Source organism: Gekko japonicus, unplaced genomic scaffold (genome assembly GCF_001447785.1).
Source record: "Gekko japonicus isolate JY-2015 unplaced genomic scaffold, Gekko_japonicus_V1.1 scaffold383, whole genome shotgun sequence".
Lineage (NCBI taxonomy): Eukaryota > Metazoa > Chordata > Lepidosauria > Squamata > Gekkonidae > Gekko > Gekko japonicus.
This window is the reverse complement of record NW_015164193.1, coordinates 416,034-439,328: the sequence shown is the minus strand read 5'-3', so window position 1 is coordinate 439,328 and position 23,295 is coordinate 416,034. Positions and strand designations below refer to the sequence as shown.

Below are 23,295 nucleotides of genomic sequence, written 5' to 3'. Positions count from 1 at the left end.
ATCTGGTTTAATGTTTGGGACTGCAACATGTTACTACATTATTATTGTGAGAGCCAGTTTGATGTAGTGGTTAAGTGCGTGGACTCTGGGAGAACTGTGTTTGATTCTCCACACCTCCACATGCAGCTGCTGGGTGACCTTGGGTCAGCCACATTTCTCATAGAGCTGTTCTTTTGAGCAGTTCTCTGAGAGCTCTCTCAACCCCACCTGTTGTGCGGAGAGGAAGGAAAGGAGATCATAAGCCGCTCTGAGACTACAAGTGAAGGGTGGGGTATAAATACAATCTCCTCCTCCTCTTCCTCCTTCTTTCGATCAAAGTCAGTATTGTCTACTCAGACTGGCAGTGGCTCTCCATGGTCTCAGGCAACCATATTTCACATCACCTACTGCCAGGTATTTTAACTGGAGATACTGGGTATTGAACCTGGGACCTGCTGCATGCTAAGAAGATGCTCAACCACTGAGCCAGGACAAATACTAAAAGTCATGCCTAGTTGCTATTTGTTCTGGCCAAAAGGTGTATATATCTCTATCTTTAATATTGGAACCATTCACAGTGAAGAAAGGTGTTTGATATAAAAGGAGACTTTAGGTGGTCAGATAACTTGTACTAATTACATAATTAAAGGTATCATAAAGTCTTTTAGATCCATCTCTTTTTAACTCCGGCAGAGTCTGCTTTTAATTCTGCAGTTCTTAGAATGATTCAATCAATCCCAGTAAATTTAACTACTTGTTAAGCAACATGGCCTGTATTGTTGCTGATGCATAACCTGAGATAACCATCACAGTGTAAACTGCTAATTATTTTTTAATGTCTTAATTAAAACATTTCAAATTCTATTTCTCAAGTTTTGGTGGCAAGTGGTTGTTAGGTTTCTGTATCTGATCTTTATGGAAACTCTTAGAGAAATGCTTGCTGGACGTGGTGTAAGTCTTCGGAATATTGCCAGTTACATAGAGAATTCCATGTTACACTTTATAAAATGACCAAATTTCCTATTTTGGTTGCTAAGCTGCATTTGGGCCATGTGCATATGGATAACAGATGGTTGAAATTATTGTGGTGGTTCCCCTTGGATGCTGATACAATACTAGTAAGAAGAGAAGTAATACCAAAAATACACTTATTCCACATTTTAGATTACATTTGGGTGAAGTCCAAGAATTCAAATAAGAAATTTTGGAGCAGGGTTTAAAGAGGCCTAATGGCTAATGGAACTGACAACAAATTAAAAAAGAACAGTTTCAAGGTTTTATCATGGCTGATTTATAAATCCATCAATTTACCCAAATACGATACAATAGACAAAAGAAGAATGTCTTTTGGAAATTATTTGTTACTGTTCACAGCAGTCCTTTTTTTTTTTTAAAGGATGATGATGATAATACAAGCAACAATAACTAGAAGGTGAAATAAGGTGACAGATGGGAGGAGTGGTGACATTTTGTATGGATATAATATCAGCTTGTATTCTTTGTAGACTTTTATTATGGCTAGTGATGAAGCAGCTGTTCCTGGAGATATGGCTGTATTGGCTGTCAGGTAGCGAGTGGGGTGCCAGATTCACACTGGATTAGCTCCGATATTTATCTGGACTCATGAGTCACATTGTCCACCACATTAGTCATGGTCCTGTCTGTACTGCATCCAGAGGCTATTGTAGAACTTAAGGGGCAGGTGCTGTTTGCACTCTGGCTGGAATGAGGTCAGTTCAAGATTTTTCCCATGGCACAACCTAGGGCTTTTCTGTCACTTCTTTTCTTTTCTTTTCTTTTCTTTTTGAGCCCCCCGAAGGGGATTTTTTTATTATTACATTTTTATAAACACTACAAACTACAACAGAAATAGGATAAGGGACTACATCTAGGGACAAAGTAAAGATACCCACTAATACCGAAAAACCCAAGAGAGGAGACCTTCTAATCAGTTTACACAAACATCGTCTTAATTCCACTAATCCCTTTACAAACTGAGTCAGATATTTTTATCAGTCAGTCTTTTAAAATTCTTAAAATCAACTGTTATTAAGAAATGCCCCCAAGCATCTCAATTCAACATTTTTTAAAGGCACACATCAGAGTCCTTCAGCCTTCACTTCTCCTTGCCCCGTCTCTTCCGCAATTTATAAGGGCTTTTAGGAGCTGCTGCCCCTTTCTCTGAAAGAGAGTCCTTTCTGGAAGAATCCGAGTCCAGCTCGCCACTGGACTTACTGTCCTCCCCTTCTTTTTCTTCCTCCTCTGGCCCTCCCAACTGGATTCCCGAGCTTTCAGAACAGAGTCAATCTTTTCTTTTTTATCCTTGATTTTGAAGGTGACGTCTTCTGGAGTTAGCCATCTATATCCAATTGAATTTGTCTGAAAAAGAGAATAAGATCTTTGTATTTCTTTCTCCTTTTCCTTATTTCAAATGGAATGTCTTTGAGAACTCTGATGACATTTCCTCCCACTTTCAGGGGTACTCCAGATACTGCTTTCAGGATTTCATCCCTCACATGCCTCTTCGAGAATCTTACGACAATTTCCCCAGGCAGATTATTTTTCTTTATATATCCTGAATATGACCTATAGGCCACATCCATATCGCTTATCAGCTGTTCCGCTGTCATCTCTGTCACTGGGGCCAGTATTTCACTCATCGTTTCCTTTAGATTCTCACCCTTAGTCTCTGGCATGCCCTGGAAGCGAAGGATCATATTAGCCTTTTCCATTTGTAATTGCAGCAGCTGATCTTCTATGGAGACTTTCTACTTTTCCAGTTGTTTCACTTTCTTCTTCACCTTTTGTGCAGTGGCCTCCACTTCTTTCACTTTCTCAGCTGTTTGATTCATCATTTTCAGAGTCTCGTTTATCTGGTTTTGCTGAGCGGTGATACATTGAGTCACTTTGGTCATCTGTTCCTTGAAGTTATTCAGCTGGTCCATTAGGGGGCGCATGGATTCTGCCAAAGTCTTTGCCAGTTCGTTGGTTCCTTCCGGTTTTGGGCTCTCAATTCCTTTCGCTTTCAAAAGTTTCTCCTTTTCCGGCCTCTTCCCCGCCATGTTTCTCGGATTGTTTACTTTCGCAAACATTTTGAAAGTCTCTGAATATGCACTTAAACGCTCAAACACTCATTGGCAAGTACTTCTTAACAGTTTTAACCACTTATTCTTCCACTTCCCCCCTTATTCACTCAAAAGTTCATGCGCTTGGGAGGCGTCCCTCCCCCACTTGCCTAATTCTCTATTGCGTAGTTAGGGTGGGGAGCTTTCTTTTCTTTTTAATCAATGCTTAAACGACTCATTTTCATAAGCGGTCCTCAGACCTCGTTTACTTTCGGTTTTAAATGCTCGATCTCCTGCGCTTGCCCCGGTTAGCGTTGCTTAAGTCCATTTGGTCTCTCAGCATGGAGAACCGGCGGAACGGAGAGGCGCGTCAATTCTCCGGCATTCCGCCATTGAAGAGGCAACCGCTCAAACGTTCCATGGCCAGAGTCCCTTCGCTTCGGGGGGGGGGTTTGCGAACCTGCGGGAGGTCTGGGAGGTGAGTCTGCTCTAGTGCGCCGCCATCACTGGAACCCTCCTCAGCACTTCTTTTCAATGCCCTAGAACCTATAAAATGAAGATAGATGAAAAAGGCCTTTGAACAAGTACAGAGTGCATTTCTTTTATTGCAGGGATTGAGAAACAGGTCTCTTGATCTAGAAGGTCTAATTTTTTTGGCTGTCCTTCAATCTCACTGTTTTTCCTCCCTAGAAATTAAAACACTGGCCATATCATTCTTGCTTCTTGCCAAAAAAAGAGAAGAAGACTTCCAAAGGTGCCCACAGGCTCCAAAAAGGTTGGGGATCCTGGGTTAGAATGGCAGACTAGAATCTGGGAGACCCAGGCTTCAGTCTCCACAGTACCATGGAATCTTGCTGGGTGATCCTGTAAATAAAAGCATATGCATATTGAACAGTTGCTGAACTCACAAAATTAAAAGATGTTTCTTTGCAGTAACACAAAGTTACCCATTATCCTGTTACATTGGATAAAAATGACAGAAAAAGTGAATCCCTTCTCATGTACCTAACTGTGGCATATCAAGATAAATTTCTTAATACTATGGCTCTTTCGAAAGGCAAAAGAATAAGCTGCAGTTGTTTATACTTCAGGTGACTATCTAGATCAGATAATGAGCTATATGCCATAAATCTTACAAATTTGTACAAATTTACTTGTTCTTTGATTTATGCCTTATATCACAAAAACTGTAATGGATAGATGCATTACTGGTATTAGTTTCTTGTAGAGGAATTTATTAGCTTTCCAGCAGTGCTTTAAAATTTGAAATTGGTCACTTGGTTCATGAATTATAGCTCAAATTAGAAATGGTAGAAAAATTGGCTTTAGCCATTTTGATGACCTTATAAGAAGTGGTGATTTGATGTGATGTTATCGCATCAAAACATACAACAAAGACATATACATTTGTCGTGCCCCGGGGTCGCCCCAGGCCCTGGAGGACCACTAGCTGTGCTTGCAGAGGAGTCAGGAGGGAAGCGAGGGTCTCAGATGTAGAAGAGGCCGGGAGTTCCGTCACTACCAGAGCCTTCTTCCCCAGGATCAACAGCCGATTCAACCAGTCTCTCTGAGTATCCAAGCCAGTTGCCACCAACATCCTCCCCGACTCTCGTCTGCATCCCTCCTTTTATACTCCTTTCCCACCCCGTGACACCTCCCTTTCCCCCTTCAGTGATGTCATCGCTCCCTCAGCGTGCCGATCACCCCAGCCGCTTTCTCTGTGGTGCATTTCCTTCCCGGTCCCACCCCCCTGGGTTTCCCTGGGACTCCCCTCCTGAGCCAGGATGTGTGCGGGCATGGTCACTTCCGGGGAAGACCCGAGGTTTGACGCCAGCTGCTGCGGTGTCTCTTGTCTTCCTCTCTCTGGTAAGGTTGCACTTCTCCAACCTTTGCGCAGCCGAGACCAAGCGCACCTGCCCTGCTGATGGCGCGGGCTGGTCTCGGACTGTCTCTCTGTCGCCCCCCCACATCTCCTCCCCCGATACTCTTCTCCGGGGCTCCCAATCCCTCGGTGGGAGTGGGGGTGGCTGCCATGGGGATCCCAGGCACCCATCTTCGGCTTCCCCAGTGCCGGGGCAGTCTCTGGTGTTGTCACGATCCTTGGCGTCCCAGGAACCCGTGACGTGGTGCGCTCCGTCCTCCGAGGTGCGTCGTGGGTCCGGCGTTTGACACATTTTAGAAAAAAGATAAAGAAGTTTTGCTGCCTTACCTGATGCCAGTATGTCAATTTTTCCACGGACTGTTTTTTAACTCATTTTTCAATTCATAAAATAAAATGAAGGTTGAATGCATATATGCATGAACTGTGTCTCATCTTAAAAAAGCAAAATGCCTTCCTAACTCCTGAAGCATTCCTCCCCTCCCCTTTTAAGTAATAAGCTCCTATTATGTTAAATTTGCTTGTCTTTAATGGACCTGCAGGAATATTTTTTAACAGTTAGGTGGAGATGTGACGTTGGTACATGTTGATACCCTGTTACATTAAAAAAGTTTAGCCTCATGTTTGTTTATCTTCAGGAACTGGGCACCAGCTGTAGTTGGGAAAACTTAAAAGAACCTATTTGTTTGGATTTCTCCTTGCAAGGTAAATGCATCTTCCACTTTTGAGCCTTGCAAAAATCAGTTGTTGGACTGTTCCTGAAATAAATGCTATTTGAAAAAGAGGGTATGATTTTAACAGCAAAGCAAGGAGGCTGATCACGACCTTATTTTTGTCACTAGGATTGTTTCCACACACACCCTTTATTTCACTTGCCTATTGCAGCATTGTATTGCAGGGCATTAATTGCTCAAATTTCACATTCCTGGTGCAGGTGTAAGGCTATCATCATGTTTAAATAGTCAGAGGTGGCCTGGTATGTTCACCTGATTCTTTCATCTTTTGTTCAAATTTCTTGTTCCTTCTTTTCTTAGTCTTATTTGTGGTGTAGAATTATATCAGTTCCATGCTAATTGAGTTGCTTGTCCTAGCTGCAGTTTGAAATCAGTCCTTCAACCAGGTTTGCAAATCTGGGTAAGAACCTTACTTAGTGCTAGTGCAGAGATGATGCTAAAAGCTGGTGATGGAAGGGGGGAAATTTCGTGGGAGGGGAGAGAAGGAAATGGATAATCTGAGCCACAGGCCTGCTCCAGATCTTCACTGTGTTATGTTATAAACAAAACTGCATTGCCCTTCAGTCAAAGAAACTTGCTGTCTACTTTATGTAGTCTTCTTTCTGCAATCTAATTTGTCTGGCTACTATAGTAGTTACTTTCCTTGCCAGAAAGGACATTTATTTTTCCAGCACAACAAGGTTAGGCTTCCTGAAACCATTGCGATAAATTCTCTGTGTTGGATCATAAATCAAGAATGTGACAGTTTTGAGAGTTATAGAAAGATTGCATATGTGAGTTCTGGTTTTTAGCCATTCCAGAAGCTTGAGATGATTAACTGCAGCCTGGCACATACACTGAGTTGCCCTCTTCCATTCAATTTCTTTTTGACCCCTGCCCCTCCCCCATTACTGATTTACAGTGGCAAATATCCCCCTAGTATTTAAATCTGGGACTAGGAATAAAATACCACTGAGTTATTTAAAAAGAAAAATGACATAAAACATTTCTGTTATTATCATCCTCATATCAGCTATAGTTTATGATTCAACTTCCTAGTAGTAACATAAATCATTGCATAATGAACCATGGAAGAAAAATAAACCATTTCTCTGCAGCTTTGTAATTTGGCACTTGTGTATATTTTCCTCAGATGAGTCACAAGTTACCAAGCTGAACATCGTCTTGAGTATGGAAAAGGTTTTTTACTGGGAAATACATTTTAGATGGAAAGGGACATCAAAAATCACAGAGACAGTAAAAACCTGAAATATACTGTTCTTGACCCAGTTCAAGTTACTCTTAAAGAAGACCCCTTGAAAGCAATAGATCAAATAAGCAGTGGCTTTTGTATTGCTTTTGATGAGTGAAAGGGCATTTTTACATATGCTAAATAATTAGGGTTGCCAGATCATTACCTGCTGCTAGTAGGGGGATTTGGGGGGTGTTCCGGGGTGGGCAGGGACGTCATCAACATGTCATCACTTCCAGAAGTGCCATCAGTGCCATCGGGGATGACACTCTATTTTGGGGGTAAAACTCTATGGTAAAAATGGCTACAAACCATAGAGTTTGGCCTCAAAAGTAGAGCATCACTGCCAATTTGATTACTTTACTTCTGGAAGTGATGTCATCATATCAAGAATATTGCTGAGGGATGTCTTTTTTGGGGTGAGGTTTTCCTTGCTGGCCAGTTGGCCGGCGGCAGGCCTGAGCCCACAAAAGCCCCCCTGGGGGCTGGGAAGCCTATGAATCATGCAGTTTCAAGCCATATTCAATGTACTTTGCAACTGGATTACAGGCAGCAGGCCTGAGCCCACAAAAGCCCCCCTGGGGGCTGGGAAGCCTATGAATCATGCAGTTTCAAGCCATATTCAATGTACTTTGCAACTGGATTTTACTGTGTGAAACAGCAAAATCCACTTGCAAATGATCACTAAAGTGCATTGAGCATCGACTGAAAGTGCATTATTCATTGTTTTAGTCTGGAATAACTTTAGATCTAGGCTATTATGTTCTACCATGAAGTTCCTAAAGCAGCTGATTTGAAGTGACTGAAATACAGTATAGAATATTACAACCTATTATTTTACTAGCTGCCCTGTCCTAAGTCCTGCCTCTGAACACTTTACAGTATGATCCTAAGAACCCTTTTCAGAGGCATCACTGAGTAGACCTCCTTATGATTGCTTGCTTAGGGTAACAACAAAGCCCTCCACTAGCATAAGTGGAAGATGTGCCATAGAAAGACATAGCGGTCTGAGTCACCACCCTAAACGTCCTCAGCCTGAGTCCTGGCATTGGTGCAAGTTCACGCTGGCAACAGCCCTGGTATACCTTTTTAAAGTGCACTATAGAGGGTAAAAATGAAGTTTCCACCTTGCAGCTTCTCACCCCACTCTCCTACTTTATGATGCTAACTGTAGCCAATCTTGGCTCTCTAACGTACTTTATAAATTACAGCCAGGGTGTCCGTAGCTCAGATGATGGGATAATGCATATGGGTCTGTGTCTTCTGGCCCTATGTCATACATTTAGAACACACACGATAACAGTTTTGCCCTTGGTGAAAACAATCTGTCCTCCGTCCAGGCAGGTGTTGACTTTCAGTTACTTCAAGAACTCTGTTATTGTCCTGATCAGGTTCTTGGGCTATAAAATTGCAGTGATAGTTTGCTGTTTCACAGTCTGCATAAAAATGTCAGAAATCCATGGCATTTGCTGTGGAGGGGGAACAGTATAGTTTCTTAATAGGAACATAGAAAGAATATGGGGGGGGGGAACCCTTCACTAGTGGATTGAAATTGATATGTACAAATTCATATTTTTTAATATGTGAATAATTTGACCTCCTGAAGAGATGTGTACCAGTTTCACAACTTGCATCCTTTATGGAATTTCATAAATGTTTATTCTGGGTTTCTAGTGTCCAGTTAAGTGGTTGCAGACTCTACACATGGATTTTTGTCCCTAATTTTCTTAGAAAATACCAAATGTATCACCTAATAAAGTAGTTTTTCCTCGATGGTGCCAGCAGTTTCTTTTAACAAAGAACTGCAAGATGCTGGTACTGATTTTCTGTGTTGTGGGGTGGGTTTTTTTGTTTTTTTGTTTTGGTGCTCTCTGATTGATCATGGCCTGAAGTTGAATCTTTACACAGTGTTCTTTGTATAAAAGCCAGATACATTAGCAGCATTTTATAGACAAAGACTGAAAGTGTTTCTTTTTAAAAATAAAGCAGTTTATTTTCCTTTTGTCAACAGCAAATGTATTTATTTTTTGTCGCACATATGACCCATCTTCCAGTCCCAGTATTTGCTATTGTTTGCATGAATGGTCCTACTGCTGCAGATGCTGTCCTGGAAAAGCTGAAAAGAGTTTCCTGGCTTTAAAGAGTTGCTTGTGCTTCACTAGTATTACATGGCACTCAGTGCCTTTCTCTTCCCAATGATATAATTATTTAACAGTTTTCTCTCTTTAAAAGTATTATGATCCCAGAGGTAGATAAAGAAGAATTCTTATAGTCATCTCAAGGCATATGATGGAAATTGTTTAATGCGCTTTAATAGCTGATAGCACCCTTTGGTTATGGAAAGTGCTGCGACCCCATAGGGTTTTCAAGGTGAGAGATGAACAGAGGTGGTTTCTAATTGCCTGCCTGCATAGCCACCCTGGACTTCCTTGGTAGTTTCCTGTACTAATCAGGGCTGACCCTGATTTTGAAATATTTTAAGATCTGAAGCAATTGGGCTAGTTTGGACCATCCAGGTCAGGGCTAGCAGAATGTAGCCACTAGGAAATATGGCTATTGTGGAACTTAAAGCATGGTCGAAATATAGATTATCCCACTACCAATCTTTCAGAGATTTCTTTCAAGTGGAGTGAAGACTGTATGCATGTAATTGGGGATGATGGTGAACACAGAATAATGATACCTTATGCAGCCATGGCATTTGGCTTAGTTTTAATAGTTGCTTTAAAATCTTATAATCAAGCACTGCATTTAGAGAATGTTAATTTTCTGTGTAATTATATAGTGTTAATTCTAGTTTATCAAAACTGTATCATCAGAATAGCAGGCATTATTCTGAAAATGGGTTCTTAAAGTGTGGCTCTTCTCTGCTTCCGGTGATACAGCTTTCGCTGTTTGATGATGCCACTCCAAACAAATTAATGCAGCTCCACCTTCTTCTTTTTCACCTTTTAGTCAATGGTTTTCTTCCAGATCAAAAAGCTCACAGTATTAAAATTGAAAACAGACTGTTAAAGTGTGTCTTGGGACGATTTTCGTGTTTCTCTTTTTAGGGTTACCAAGGAGTACCAGGAACTCCAGGCATTCCAGGATCCCCAGGGATTCAAGTAAGTTCTCTGCACCTTTTCTGGACTTCTAAAGTGAAGTCCTTGTAAAGATGTAATCCCAATGATAAATAAAGGTAAATCTATAAAAGAGCTGGTAACCAATATTTATTCTTCCCCAGGGACCACGTGGCCTTTCAGGCATGAAGGGCGAACCTGGGGCAAATGGGGAAAAGGTCAGTGTTGCAATGTTCTTACAAATACATATAACATGGATAAGTAGATATTAACCTTCAGAACATTTTAAATGTTTGTATATAGGCTGCGATCACACACATTAAATAATGCACTTTCAATCCACTTTCAATGTACTTTCATACTGGATTTTGCTAGTTCACACAGTAAAATCCATCTGGAAAGTGCATTGAAAGTGTATTTTTTAGTGTGTGTGATTGCAACCATAATATACTTTCATATAGGTACTTTGCTGCCTGTAAGATGTTCCATTGATGTGTTTACCCTTTAATTTACAAAATGCTTTTGAATACTTTCAAAACAGCTCTATCTTCTACTCTACGTAGACTTGCACCTTTTATTCAGTGGTTTTGTCCCATGTTACAAAGTTCACAGTTGAACTCCCCCCTCCCCAATCATAGAGATGTTTTAGCACTCCAAAATAGTTAGGTTACATCGGTGCGTGTGTTGTGAATGTATTTAATTATCACAGTGTCTTTGGAACTTACAGTCTGGATACAGTCGTATCCGAAGAAATGTGCATGCATAGGAAAGCTTATACCCAGAATTAAACCTTGTTGGTCTTAAAGATGCCACTGGACTCAGACCTTGTTCTGTTGCTTCAAACCAACATGGCTACCCACCTGAATCTTGATGGCATGAGGGTATAAATGTTTCCATATCACGTCCCACTGGTGGTTAATATTTTTAAGGACAAAGTTGGCTATGTTGCAAGATATCATCTTGCAATTGTGGAAAATTCAAACCTAGAACACATGCTTTTTTACATAGTATGGCACACTTCTGCAAATAATTTTTTTAATGCTAATCCTTTATATACTCCTTTTACATGTGCAAAGCTTTTAAAGGACTTGGCCTTCTCACCTCTAGCTTTTGATGAGTGCTCTAGAAGCACATGGTTCTTGTTATGTCCGCTGACCGCCACTAGGTGCCAGCGACTTACAGCAGAGCTAGACTCTCAGAGAACAATAGGGACTAGGATCCTGAAATCTCTAGCAGGCACCAATAGGAACCTTGGCGGAAAGTTTAAACCCTCCAATTTGACCTGTGGGTGGTCCACGGGGATCGTATATAGTTGGCCACCTGGCCGGGATTTCTTTGTTCTGTTGTGTGTGCTAGTAAACTATGAGCTGATAATCACGCTGTGTCCTGGTTCTTCATGTGTCGAACCCAGTACACAACAATGGCAACAAAGGTGGTATCCCGCTGAGCTGGCTGGGCCGTGGAGGCATCAGAGGAAAACCGGTACCTGAGGACAATCGCAGCTCCAGCCGATGAATCCTGAAGAAGACCAAGCGACCTCCGCACCTTCTTCACCTCCTGCTTCACCTCCTCCTACACCTCCACACAGCATGATGGCAGTCGCTCCGGGAGCGGGACTTGTCCCTCCGTTTGACCCTACCCACCCATATCATTGTGAAGCCTGGGTCGAGGGACTCAAGTCCATCCTGATCTTTTACGAGGTCACCACAGAGGAAAGGAAGAAGGGCCTTCTCATCAGCTCCTGTGGACCTGCTACGGTGGAGTTGGCTCGCAATCTGCTTTCCCCAACCACGCTGGCCGATGCCTTGTTCCAGGAAATAATCGAGATGCTCCAAGCCCACTTCATTCCCTGGCCATCGGAGATAGCGCACCATGTGACTTTCTACTCCCAGCAACCGCGGGAGTCTGTCTCCGCATACCTGGCTGAACTCCGCCTCTGACTGCACCTTTGGGGCCCGGCTTGAAATGGCCCTCCGTGACAGACTCATTTGCGGGCTGAGTGACGAGAAGCTCTGGCAGCAGATCCTCGAGGATGAAAAGTGCTCCCTTGCATCTGCCCTCTCCACCGCCACCGCCTGGGAGAGGAACCATCCCTCAACTGTAACCACTGCGCACCAGGTGGACCTCGATCACATCGACCCAGACCGGGATGAAGTCCACCACACTTAGCAATCCACCAGACGCTGGGATCCAGCGCCAACAACTTGCTCCCTTCCCCTCCACGAGCAGGGTTGGCAGGAGTGCGCTAGCTGTGGAGATAAGCACGAATGGAAAACCTGATGGTTCCATGACGCCAAGTGCCACAGTTGTGGACGATTGGGGCACATTGCATGGGCCTGCCATTCCTGGGGATCCAGAGCCCAGCCGGCGCTACTGCAGCCCCGCCGAAAAGCAGACGCTCACTACGAGGACGACGAACCCAAGGAAGAGCTCTACCTCCTTGCAGCCAATCCAACCTAACAGGTACTGCGGTTTCCGAGCCAGTCCTCTGCCCTGAAGATCCAGGTCCAGGTCCAAATAGAGGGGTCTCCCTGCACTATGGATTTCGATTCCGGCTCCGCAGCCTCCATTATCTTTGAGACTGGCCTTAAAGTGAAGTGGGAGAAGTGCCTCCTAGGGGTTCCATCTGTGGACTTTTTGGGCCTCACAGTCGATGTGGATGGCCTCCACCCAGCTAGGGACAAGATAAAGGCCATCATTGAGGCACCCCCGCCCAAATCCAAGGCGGAACTCCAGGCGTTCCTGGGTCTATTGAACTTCTACCATGCTTTCCTCCTCCACAAGGCAGCGGTAGCGGAGCCCTTGCATTGCCTCCTGGACAAGCACGCCCCTTGGTTGTGAGGCCCCCACCAGGCTGCCGCCTTCAAGGGGTTCAAAGCGCTTCTGATTTCCAATAAAGTTCTGGCGCATTGTAAGGAAGACACCAACCTGTTGGTAACACAGCAACTCTGTAGAACTGAAGGACGGCAGAAGGGGGAGGATCAACCTTGCAAGTCTTTACAGGAACTGTCTGGTACTCAGCTTTGCAAGAGCTGCACAGCTGAGATCTCTTAACTAACAGCTGCACTGGAGACAGGGAGGGGCAGCATCTTAACAGGTCCTTCCAAAGATAAAATAGCAAAAGTTGTGGGGGGTAGGATAACACACATTTGGTGGGCAGGATGTTTTCCTACCTTGTGGAGTTATTGTAAGTTCCAGTTTATTTTAATTACTTTTTGTATTTTGGCAACCCCCTGAAGGACGTGGAATTTTCTTTATCCTCAAAGCATTGTTAATTGAGGTTGCCTTTGTTGTTTTTTGATAATAAAAGCTTTTTTTGCCTGATTTGCCAAGCCTGACTGTGGAGCCTGCAGTATTCTGACAGAGAACCCGAAGCCTGTGTCTTACACGCATTTTGATGAGTCTCTGCCGGTGGTTCTGGCCTGTGACACATCCCCCTATGGTGTTGGTGTGGTGTTGGCCCACTGTCTCCTGAACGGCCAGAAAGTGCCCATTGCCTACTACTCCTGGACGCTGTCGGCAGCGGAGCTGAACTATGCCCAGATTGACCGGGAGGGCCTGGAGATTGTGGCTGGCATCAAAAAATTTCATGACTTTGTGTATGGCCAGCCCTTCACCATAGTCATGGATCATTGTTCCCTCTGAGGGGCCTCTTCACATCTGATCATCGGACTCCGCAGGTCCTTTCCCCACGGGTCCTGCAGTGGTCTATTTCCACCCCCTCAGCTACTCCTACACCCTGCTGCATCACCTGGGCAAGGCTATAGGCCATGCCGACGCCCTTAGCCGCCTGCCCCTGCCATCCGTTGAGGCCGACCCGGCTCCAGCCCTCCACGTTCTGCAGGTAGAGGACCTTCCCGATTCACCCCTCCAGGCAGTGGATGTCGCCCACCGCTCAGCCAGGGACCCCATCATCTCTCGGGTTCTGGGCTGGGTGGTGAGGGGGTGGCCTGTGGTGGCAGAAGGACCCGAGTTCACAGCCTTTGCCACTCGCCGAGATGAGTTGTCCACTTACAAGGGCTGTTTATTGTGGGGAGACAGGGTAGTCATCCTCAGCATACTGTGTCACAGAGTCATGCAAGCTCTACATGAGGCCCACCCCGGGATCATCCGGATGAAGGCCCTGGCCCAGAGCTATGTGTGGTGGCCAGGGATAGACGTGAATGTGGAGGCTTGGTTGAAGTGCTGCCAAACATGCCAAGCCATCAGGCCCAATCCACCAAGCACACCCACTCAAGCTTGGGAATCCACCTGGACGCCGTGGTCAAGGCTCCATGTGGATTTCGCCAAGCCGTTCCACAGACTGTTGTTTTTGGTTACGGTGGACTCTTATTCGAAATGGCTGAAGATAAGCTTGGTCTCCACCACCTCCTCGAAAGCCAGCATCCGAACGCTCCACTAAATCTTGTGAAAATTGTGGCCGTATGTTTGGTTGATGGAGCTCCATGCACAGTGAAGTTGTGTAGCTCAAGCAGTTCCATGACACTTGTGGTGAATGGGAAGTCCATGTTTACTGGATCTTCTCAGTGATCGTTAGGGCTTCCATGTTTGAAAGAAAGAACCCTTGAGGCTAGGGTGTGTGTTCAGTTCTTTTGAGGTAGCTTTTGTCTTAGAATAGTATGAGATGATCTTGAAAATAAATTATCTGTAGTGAAAAAGTATTTGCAGGAATTTCACTTCTGGGGTTATAAACAACAGTGAGGCCAAACCCATAAACAGAAATATTCTAATACATTTTTTCTCCAAACAGACAAACTGTACTAATTTAAACACTTCTAACTTTCAGTTGCTTTCATTAAATATAAATATATTTTCCCCTAAATTAGTAGTGCTTTCTAAATGTTCTTCTTTAATGTCATAAAGTCCCTCTAACACTTTCTCTAGGTGAATTCTTGATTTGACTGGCAGAGAAGTAGGGCCATGTGAATTGTGGATCGTTGTGGCTTCTGTGCACTTCAGATTGCACTTTGCAGGTGGAACTTAAGCTGCTGCTGGATGCTGCAACTGGCAGATATTTCAGCCTCAGTTTTCTAGCCAAAGCATTGGACTCTGCACATTATTCTGGGCATCATTTTCTAAGAGTGAAAGGCTGAGAGTAATGGCCAGACTATATAAAACTGTATCTTGGTGTAAATGAGAGGCTTCGGGGTTGTATGGATAAGATAATAAGATTCTAGGTTATGTCCATACAAACCACTGAAGCTCTTTGTGCTCAAGGTGATGTTTCTAGTTGGCTCATAACTTTTTTGTTCTTACTTTCTCATGGTTCTTGTTTTCTGTTTTTAGGGTGAACGTGGACTTCCAGGTTTCCCTGGATTACATGGGATGCCTGCATCTAAGGTTCAAACTAAATGCTTCTTTTAACAATGGGTAGGATGTTAAAGTATCAAGGGATTTCAAAAAGGCAAAACAGTATGTATTTAATTAAAAAAACACAACTCAAAATTGGTCTTCAGTAGTTAACTGACAAGCTACTCAGCAGTATTGGCAAGTACACTAAGGTTGTATGCATAAGATGACTACCTTCATTCTGGACCATTTTAGCTCCCTATTCCATCAAATAAGCTGTGATACAGTGTGAAGTGTACCATTGTTTCCCCTGCCATAGAAACCAACCAGATGACCAAGAACAGATGTTGACTGACTCTTGTCTTGTTATTCATTTTAATTCTGGAGTTTTTTTTTAAAAAAAATATTAATATTGGCTGAAACTTTAATGTGTGTCTGAGAAACTGTTACATGTTTCTAGTGGGGTTTTTTTTATAGTCAGTTCCTTATGGTCTCCCTTAACTATTTTGAACTGATCTCATGCAGTGCAGGAAATTGGGTTTTCATTCATTTAGATAGGATGGCTTGGTGGTGTCTTATACTGTAGAGGAAACTAGGCTGTAAAAGGTGAAAGCTAATGTATGTTCTCAAGGTGGTTTGAAGATCTGAACCCACTTTATTCTGGAGTATTTGTTTGCAGGCCAGTAAAAGTGTGTCCCAACTAATTCCTTGTCTGCCTTCACCCAAAATATGGTGTAATGTTTAATTCATAACATGCTGAGTCTGTGGGATTGCAAGTTCTTTTTTTCCATTTTTATTTTTGTGTCCTCAAATTTTGAAATAAAAGTGATTGATTCCCTGTTCTATGTATTTTGATCAAGGGTGACAGAGGACCTAAAGGAGATCAAGGCCCACCAGGAATTTATGGGAAAAAGGTGAGTTTAAATTAAAGAAGAGACCTGTGTTACCAGAGTGATGTATATTCTTTACATTGTACTGGACTGTTTTTGATGTTGCATCTGGGTGTGACTTTGTCAGGAAAATATCATTTGAGTGAATAGAATGGCAACGAGTCTAGTGTTGATGCATTGTGCCCATGTGTCCAGTGGAGCGAGGAATTAAGATTAGTTTGGTTCTTTCAACACTGAGGACTACAAACTATTTTTCATGATTTTCTGCGGAAAGGCTGGAAATAGCCATAAATGTTGTATTTGTATAATATGTCCTACTTTCTTTAAAAGAAATAAGTGAGAATATTGTCATGATCTCAAGGGGATCTCTGCATGTCTGATGGAGGCAGGAAAACCAGTTGTCCCATCCATGCTGCAAGAATCTCTCCTGATGCTTGCTCTAAATGGCCGTAGCAGCATCTTACATTTACACATCTTTTAAAAAGATGTTCCTCTGTTTTTTCTAAGACTGGACTTCTTGTGGCATGTTGAAGCCTCCGGTTCTGTCTGGACATGTGCAATCTTCCACTCAGGCTTAACTGCTGGTGGTGCAGTAGCCAGCATAAGGAGGCATGCCAGGACTTGTCTGGCAGGCCACCTAGTTGGAGCTTGAAGCCAAGAACAAAGGCAGGCAGGATTCTGGAGTCTGCCTGCAGATTGGCCCCTGGGGGCAGCCAGCCAATCTGGAGCCTGGGGGCCATTTGAACTCACCAATCGCATGGGGGCTGGGAGTGGCTTAGGTGTATATAGCTAGGGCAGTTGCCCCATGTAAAGTATTCCTGTTGAAATGCAATAAACCACTGCTTGTTGAAATCACTCTGCCTTCACCTCTGCCGTGTTAAACCCACTATTTAACACCTCCAATTTTCCTAAGTAAATTGCGGCTCAGGATAGGGCCAGTGGGCAACAGCTGTGATTGTTCTAGAGATGGGAGGATACCTGTCTTGTGACTGGCGGGCATGCTGGTGGGTTAGAAGTTTTATATTCATCCCTCTAATGATGCCATGCCCTTTCTGCCTGGGTATGCCATTTGTTTATGCAGTGCAGGTACCCTGTTTCTTGAGCGCCAGGCCAATATAGCATGCTTTGGCCATACTGCAGACTGGAGAACTGTCTCGCTGTCAAAGGATGTATTTGAATGTTGTCATGAATTAATTATCCTGGTATTTGTTTATACACTATTGGAATGTTAACTAGTGCTCAAACAATAGAGTTGTCTTGTTTATTAGTTTCTGATCCTTTTAACAGGGTGCAAAGGGAGAAAAGGGTGAAGCGGGATTTCCATTTTGCAATGCCTGTCCAACCTGAAAGTTTTTATGTTTGGGGTTTTTTTTTTGCCTTTTCATTTTACGTTCCTGTTATATATAATCAATAACAGTATCTTACCTGTTACCACAGGGGGAATCTGGGAGAAGTGGAAAGGATGGTATACCTGGGAACCCGGGTTTTAAGGTATTTGAATACTGAATTTATACAGACACTACAGTATAAGTAATGTGAATAATGAATTTATATGTGCCTACTTCTGTACATTCTTAGTGCATGTGTGTGTATGTGAATGTGTATGTTTGCGGGCGGAGGGATAAAAACAGATATGACATTTAAGTGTGGTAAAAGTGGGTTCGAATACATGTTCATCGCCCTGAAACATGAGTGTGAATCTGTACACATGATCATTGAGTCTACAAATCTGCCACTAACTTCAAGCATTAGTAATAATTCACTCATACAGAAAGACAAAGCATTTTAACAGCTTGCAGACATCTTACCCATTGTTGATATAAGCTACTGAAATACATCTGATCTAGATGTTGAATATATTTTGGGAGGCTGTATATAAATGACAGTTTCCTGAAACAGCATGAGAAAGTATCGATGTAACATATTAATAGCAGTATTGAATAATACTAAGCAGTTCTTAGGTTTTCTAGATATAGGAGCTAAATTTAAATTAATAGAGGTAGAGTACAATTAAAAACGTAATCCACAAAAGGAATTAGTTAGCTTTCTGCTGCTGTCTTAAGTCTTATTCAAACAACATAATAGACCTTTACATTTCATGTTTCACAATTTGCTTGTGATCTGGATTATTCAGACCATCTACATATCATATTTTGAAAGATCAGGGATGTACTCAGTCTTGGGGTATGTTCTGAATGTGCTCCGTTTTGGGGATAACAGGGACTATCCCACCACCCACCACTTAGCACAGCTGAAGGGGCGGCAACAGAGCTGCTGGGCAGGTGCACTGCTACTGAAACTTGATACCAGCAACTGACATCATCTCCCTGGGCCCGTGCTCTCTTCCACTAGCTATTCATTAGTTGCACTCCTGAAGGCTGCTACAGCTGTGGTCCTGGCAGTGATATTCCTCTCTCCTGTTGTCCATCGGTAAGGGTACTACCTTCCCCTTCAGTGGTACTTAGTGGTGTGGGTTAGGATATTTCCTGTGGTGCACCCCTTGAACTGCTGCTGGTTCTTATCCCTTCTTCCTCTCCTGTACTGATTTCTCTCATCTATTTCTAGATTGCTCTAGCCATAGTATGCTCTGGCATCTGACATAGCTGCCCAGTTGAGACATAGCAGCAAACTAGGAAATGGAAGTAGGAATTGATAGAGGAGAGAGCCTGCAAACTTGTGGCATGTTCTCAGGGTAGGGTAGGGGGCTGGATTGACCTCCAGGTAGGTGGAGGGGGGGAAGAAAGGGGCTTTGGCTGCCACTGACAGCAGGGATTTGGGGCAGGTGTTGCTGCTTACCTGATTACCTTCAGTTTTGGCAATCAGTCCCTTCCTGTAGCCTGAGGATTATGTAAAAGAAAGAAAACTCTGAACAAAAATCAACCCTTTCCTTTATTCTCTGAAATAGCAGTTCTGAGCCAGTTGAAGGTCATGGGCTGGATGCTCCAAGGAACATAGTAGCTTATTCCAGATTTAAAATGAGGAGTTTATAGACAAAGGAGAATATCTAGCTGGAATATGGAATGTTAGTCAAAATCAGGGAGTCAGCTGACTCAGGCAAAACACAGAAGCAAAGAGAATAAATGCATCAGATAACAAAAGTTTTAGCTAGTCATAGAATGTCCTCCAAGGTCCCATAAATTCTTTTTCCATTTTTCCTTTTAATATATTTGTCAATTTGTCCATTTCAGCACATTCCATAATCTTCAATATCATGTAGCTTTGGAATCTTCAGTGTCCTCCATGCCATTGCAAATAAAATTCTGGCAGCTGTTATAACATGTAAAATAAAATATCTATGATTCTTATCTAACTCATCTGGTAAATAATTTAATAAAAATATCTCTGGTTTAAGGGGTATTGTGATATTCAAGATTAACTGTAAAAAGTATGCACTTCAATCCAGAATTTATGAACCTTTTTACATGTCCACCACATATGATAGTGTGACCCAATATGGTTACTCATGTTTTTATACATTTTAGCCAATCTATCTGGGGTTAGATGCCATCTATAAAACATTTTATATAAGTTTTCTTTAAACAAAATAGATTTAGTCAACTTAATATTTACTTTCCTTATTTTACTCCACTGTGACACTGTAACACACATTTTTCATCCATCTAACCATACATTCTTTAACTGTTTTGTCCTGTATTTTCAATTGTGTCAGCATACCATACATTTTCTTTAAAAGTTTCTCTCTTGTACATAATTTTTCAAATGCACATTGTTCTGAATAGAATCCATCTGTCTGTTTATGCTTACTATATAGTATGTAGATTCTTATTTTCATAATTCTTATTTTCATCTTTTAATCTGCATATCTAATAACTGCTTGTTTTGAAGTCAGAGTTCATTGAGAAAAGCTTCCACTGGAGACACCCAACTTGGAATTTTAGTATATATCAGTGGACAAATCTTTTCCCACATTGTCAGTAATGATCTTCTTATCATATGATTTTTAAAATATTTATGTCCGGAGGTTTTCCCATGTCATAAGGAGGATATGCGCAGCTACACTATTAACTTCTACCCCTAATATGATACAGCTTATTGCTTTGGTTCTAAAACAACTTCAGGTTATCCCCAAAGACATAGTGTTTGCCGTTTACTTGCAAACTTTTCAATTAGCACACAGCTTCTGCTAAATCTGCACACACAAAAAATCTGACAGGGCTGTTCCAGTATTACAACAGTATGTAAGTTGTCTTGTCTTTAACTAATTTGCTAGCAGCTGAACAGGTATGTAGCAGATCTTACAGTATTAGCAGAAATGTTTTTATTCAGTAGTTTCCTTAATGAAGCCAAAATCTAGTGTTTATGCATTTTTGAAATCAATGAGCTATAAGCACATATGAGATTGCTTTGGATAGTCCCTTGTATTGTCTTCCATTTTATTGCTCCAAGCAGAATATTTACTTTTAAATCTATTTTAATGTATCCTTTCTGTTTGGAAGGCATTGCTTTGTCTAGTCATTCAGATGATGATTTTGTTGGAGAACAGGAAGAGTTTATAGCATTTTTGTCAATTTGCTTGAAACTTTGAAAGCAGTAGTCCTTTATTTCTGCTACAGTACAATATGTTTTCAGCTTGCCTTTTAACATCTGGTCTCTATAAAACATCACTTTACTTTGGGCTTATTGTAATCAAAATCAGGCTTTTAACAAGCAGAAGGATTCTTTGGAGATTTCTGCTGGAGTCTTCTTTATTTTCCTAGAAAATTTAAGAAACCTATTTATTCTTGGAAAAGATGAGAAACAGTTCATTACACACCAAATCCATGCTTTCTGCAATTTGGCCTGTGGTGCATTCATCATACCCATGAGGTTTTTTCCTTTGTGGAATGGCCAGATAATCCTTTGTATGTGATATGGGTGAGTTCCATCTTTCCCTCCCGATATCTTTCCATTGATCTCTCAAAATGCTGCAGAGATGACATTCAGCAAAACGTGCCCTCATTGCTGCAGTTTCAGCCACATTTAGTGTTGTTTGCAGAATACTATTACTGTTATGCTTCCCTGATTGCAGAGTTTCCTTCATGTATAGACAAATTTAAGATGCATTGCTCCCCCCCCCCACAGCACCATAGTCTCAGTATGTCTGTTCTGTAAAGATGGCACATGCTGAATGAAATAAGCTAACAAACATGTTGCGTGATCATCTCAACACTGCAGCATTATTTAAGAACTATATGATAATCATGGTTTATTTGGGGTTTTCAGATAATACCCAACTCTGCTTTAAAGCTAGATCAGGTGAGCTAATCCATGTTCTGAATAGGTTCTTGGAAGCAGTACTGGGCTGGACAACAAGGTGAAGCTCAGTCCAGAAGATTGAGGTGATGTTGATTGACAGCATAGTTGACCCATGGATTGTGTTCTCAGCCTGTCTTAGGGCAAGGAGAAACAGGTTTGGCAACCCTATCTCAGCCTGTCTTAGCGGGGACATAAACCCCATGAAACAGCAGGTTCACAATCTGAAAGTGTTATTTATAGTCACATCTAAAGATGAAGATTCAAGTATTGTCTGTGGCACTTAAGAATTCTAACCAATTAAGGTTCATTCACTAGTTTCATTCCTTCTATGGAAAACCAAGACCCAGCTATAGATAACTATATTGCATTTAGATTAGGCTTCTGAAGTATACTTACCTGTGGTTGCCTGAAGACTACTCAGAACTTTCAGTTAGTAGAGAATGCAACAGGAGTAGCTGCTGAGTGGAGCTAGTTATATGAAACATACCTTCTTAGTAGTGACAGACCTCTACTGACTCCCATTTTTTCCCTGGCTGTTAGAGCTGCTGTTGGCCAGAGCCATTTATGTCAGAGAAAGAAGCTGAGAAGATCCAACTCGCTTGCTAACATCAGCTGAATACCATCTAGGCTGAATTTTTCTTCTCTGCTTGCAGGTACTTAGCTTGGGCATGGCCAGGAGTGGGGATCCCTGTGAGCTGAAATGCAAAGTCCAATGGGCATTTGGCCTAAGGGCTCAGAGCCTGGGGGCTTTGTTGGCCAGGCCAAGTGAATCATGATCTGTCCAAGATGGATTGTGTTTCTTTGTTTAGTTTAGTTAAATTTTATTGCTTTATACTGTTTTTATTGCATCTTAGAAATTTCTGTAAGCGGCTTTGGGTTCTCTCTTTTTGGGAGTGGGGAAAGCAGTATAGAAATGTCCTATTTTGTTGTTGTTGTTATTGTTGTTCAGTCGCACAGTCGAGTCCAACTCTTTGTGACTGCATGGACCACATCACGCCAGGCCCTTCTGTCTTCCACCGTCCTTTGGAGTTTGCTCAATTTCATGTTCGTTGCATCAATAACACTGTCTAACCATCTCATCCTTTGTCGTCCCCTTCGTCTTTTAGCTTCAACCATTCCCAGTGTCAGGGTCTTCTCCAGTGAGTGCTCCCTTCTCATTTGGTGGCCAAAGTATTTGAGCTTCAGCTTCAGTATTTGGCCTTCCAAGGAAAAGTCAGGTTTGTTTTCTTTTAGGATTGACTGATTTGATCTCCTTATAGTCCAAGGGACTCTCAAGAGTCTTCTCCAGCACCATAGTTCAAAAGCATCTATTCTTCGGCGCTCGGCCTTCCTTATGGTCCAACTCTTACAGCCATACATTACTACTGGGAAAACCATTGCTTTGACCATATGGACTTTTATTGGCGGGGTGATTTTATTATGCTGTCTAGGTTTGCCATAGCTTTCCTCCCAAGGAGCAGGCGTCTTTTAATTTCATGGCTGCAGTAACTGTCTGCGGTGATCTTGGATTGCAGGAATGTGAATTCTGCCACTGCTTCCATGACTTCCCCTTCTGTTTGCCAATGAGTGATGGGGGCGGATGCCATGATCTTAGTTTTTCTGATGTTGAGTTTCAAGCTAACTTTTGCACTCTCATCTTTCACTCTCAGCAAGAGGCTCCTTAGAGCCTCTTCAATTTCTGCCATTAGAGTGGTGTCGTCTGCATATCAGCCTTGGCTGGGAGGGCGGGGTATAAATTTGATAATAAATAAATAAATAAATATCTGAGGTTGTTGATGTTTTTCCCGGCAATCTTAATTCTAGCTCGTGATTCATCCAGGTCGGCCTTTTGCATGATGTACTCTGCATGTAAATTAAATAAGCAGGGTGACAATATGCATCCTTGTCGTACTCCTTTTCCTATGCTAAAC

The 23,295-nt window shown here is 42.4% G+C and overlaps 1 protein-coding gene across 1 annotated transcript in view; it reads left to right on the top strand.

Moving 5' to 3' along the window:
- Positions 1-23,295, top strand: part of COL21A1 (collagen, type XXI, alpha 1) — a 209,669-nt gene that overhangs the window by 97,755 nt on the left and 88,619 nt on the right. Inside the window, exons 11-16 of the mRNA XM_015408301.1 lie at positions 9,942-9,995; positions 10,115-10,168; positions 15,237-15,290; positions 16,100-16,153; positions 17,417-17,469; positions 17,566-17,620. Coding sequence (XP_015263787.1) covers positions 9,942-9,995; positions 10,115-10,168; positions 15,237-15,290; positions 16,100-16,153; positions 17,417-17,469; positions 17,566-17,620 — 324 coding nt within the window. The remainder of the gene's footprint in view (positions 1-9,941; positions 9,996-10,114; positions 10,169-15,236; positions 15,291-16,099; positions 16,154-17,416; positions 17,470-17,565; positions 17,621-23,295) is intronic.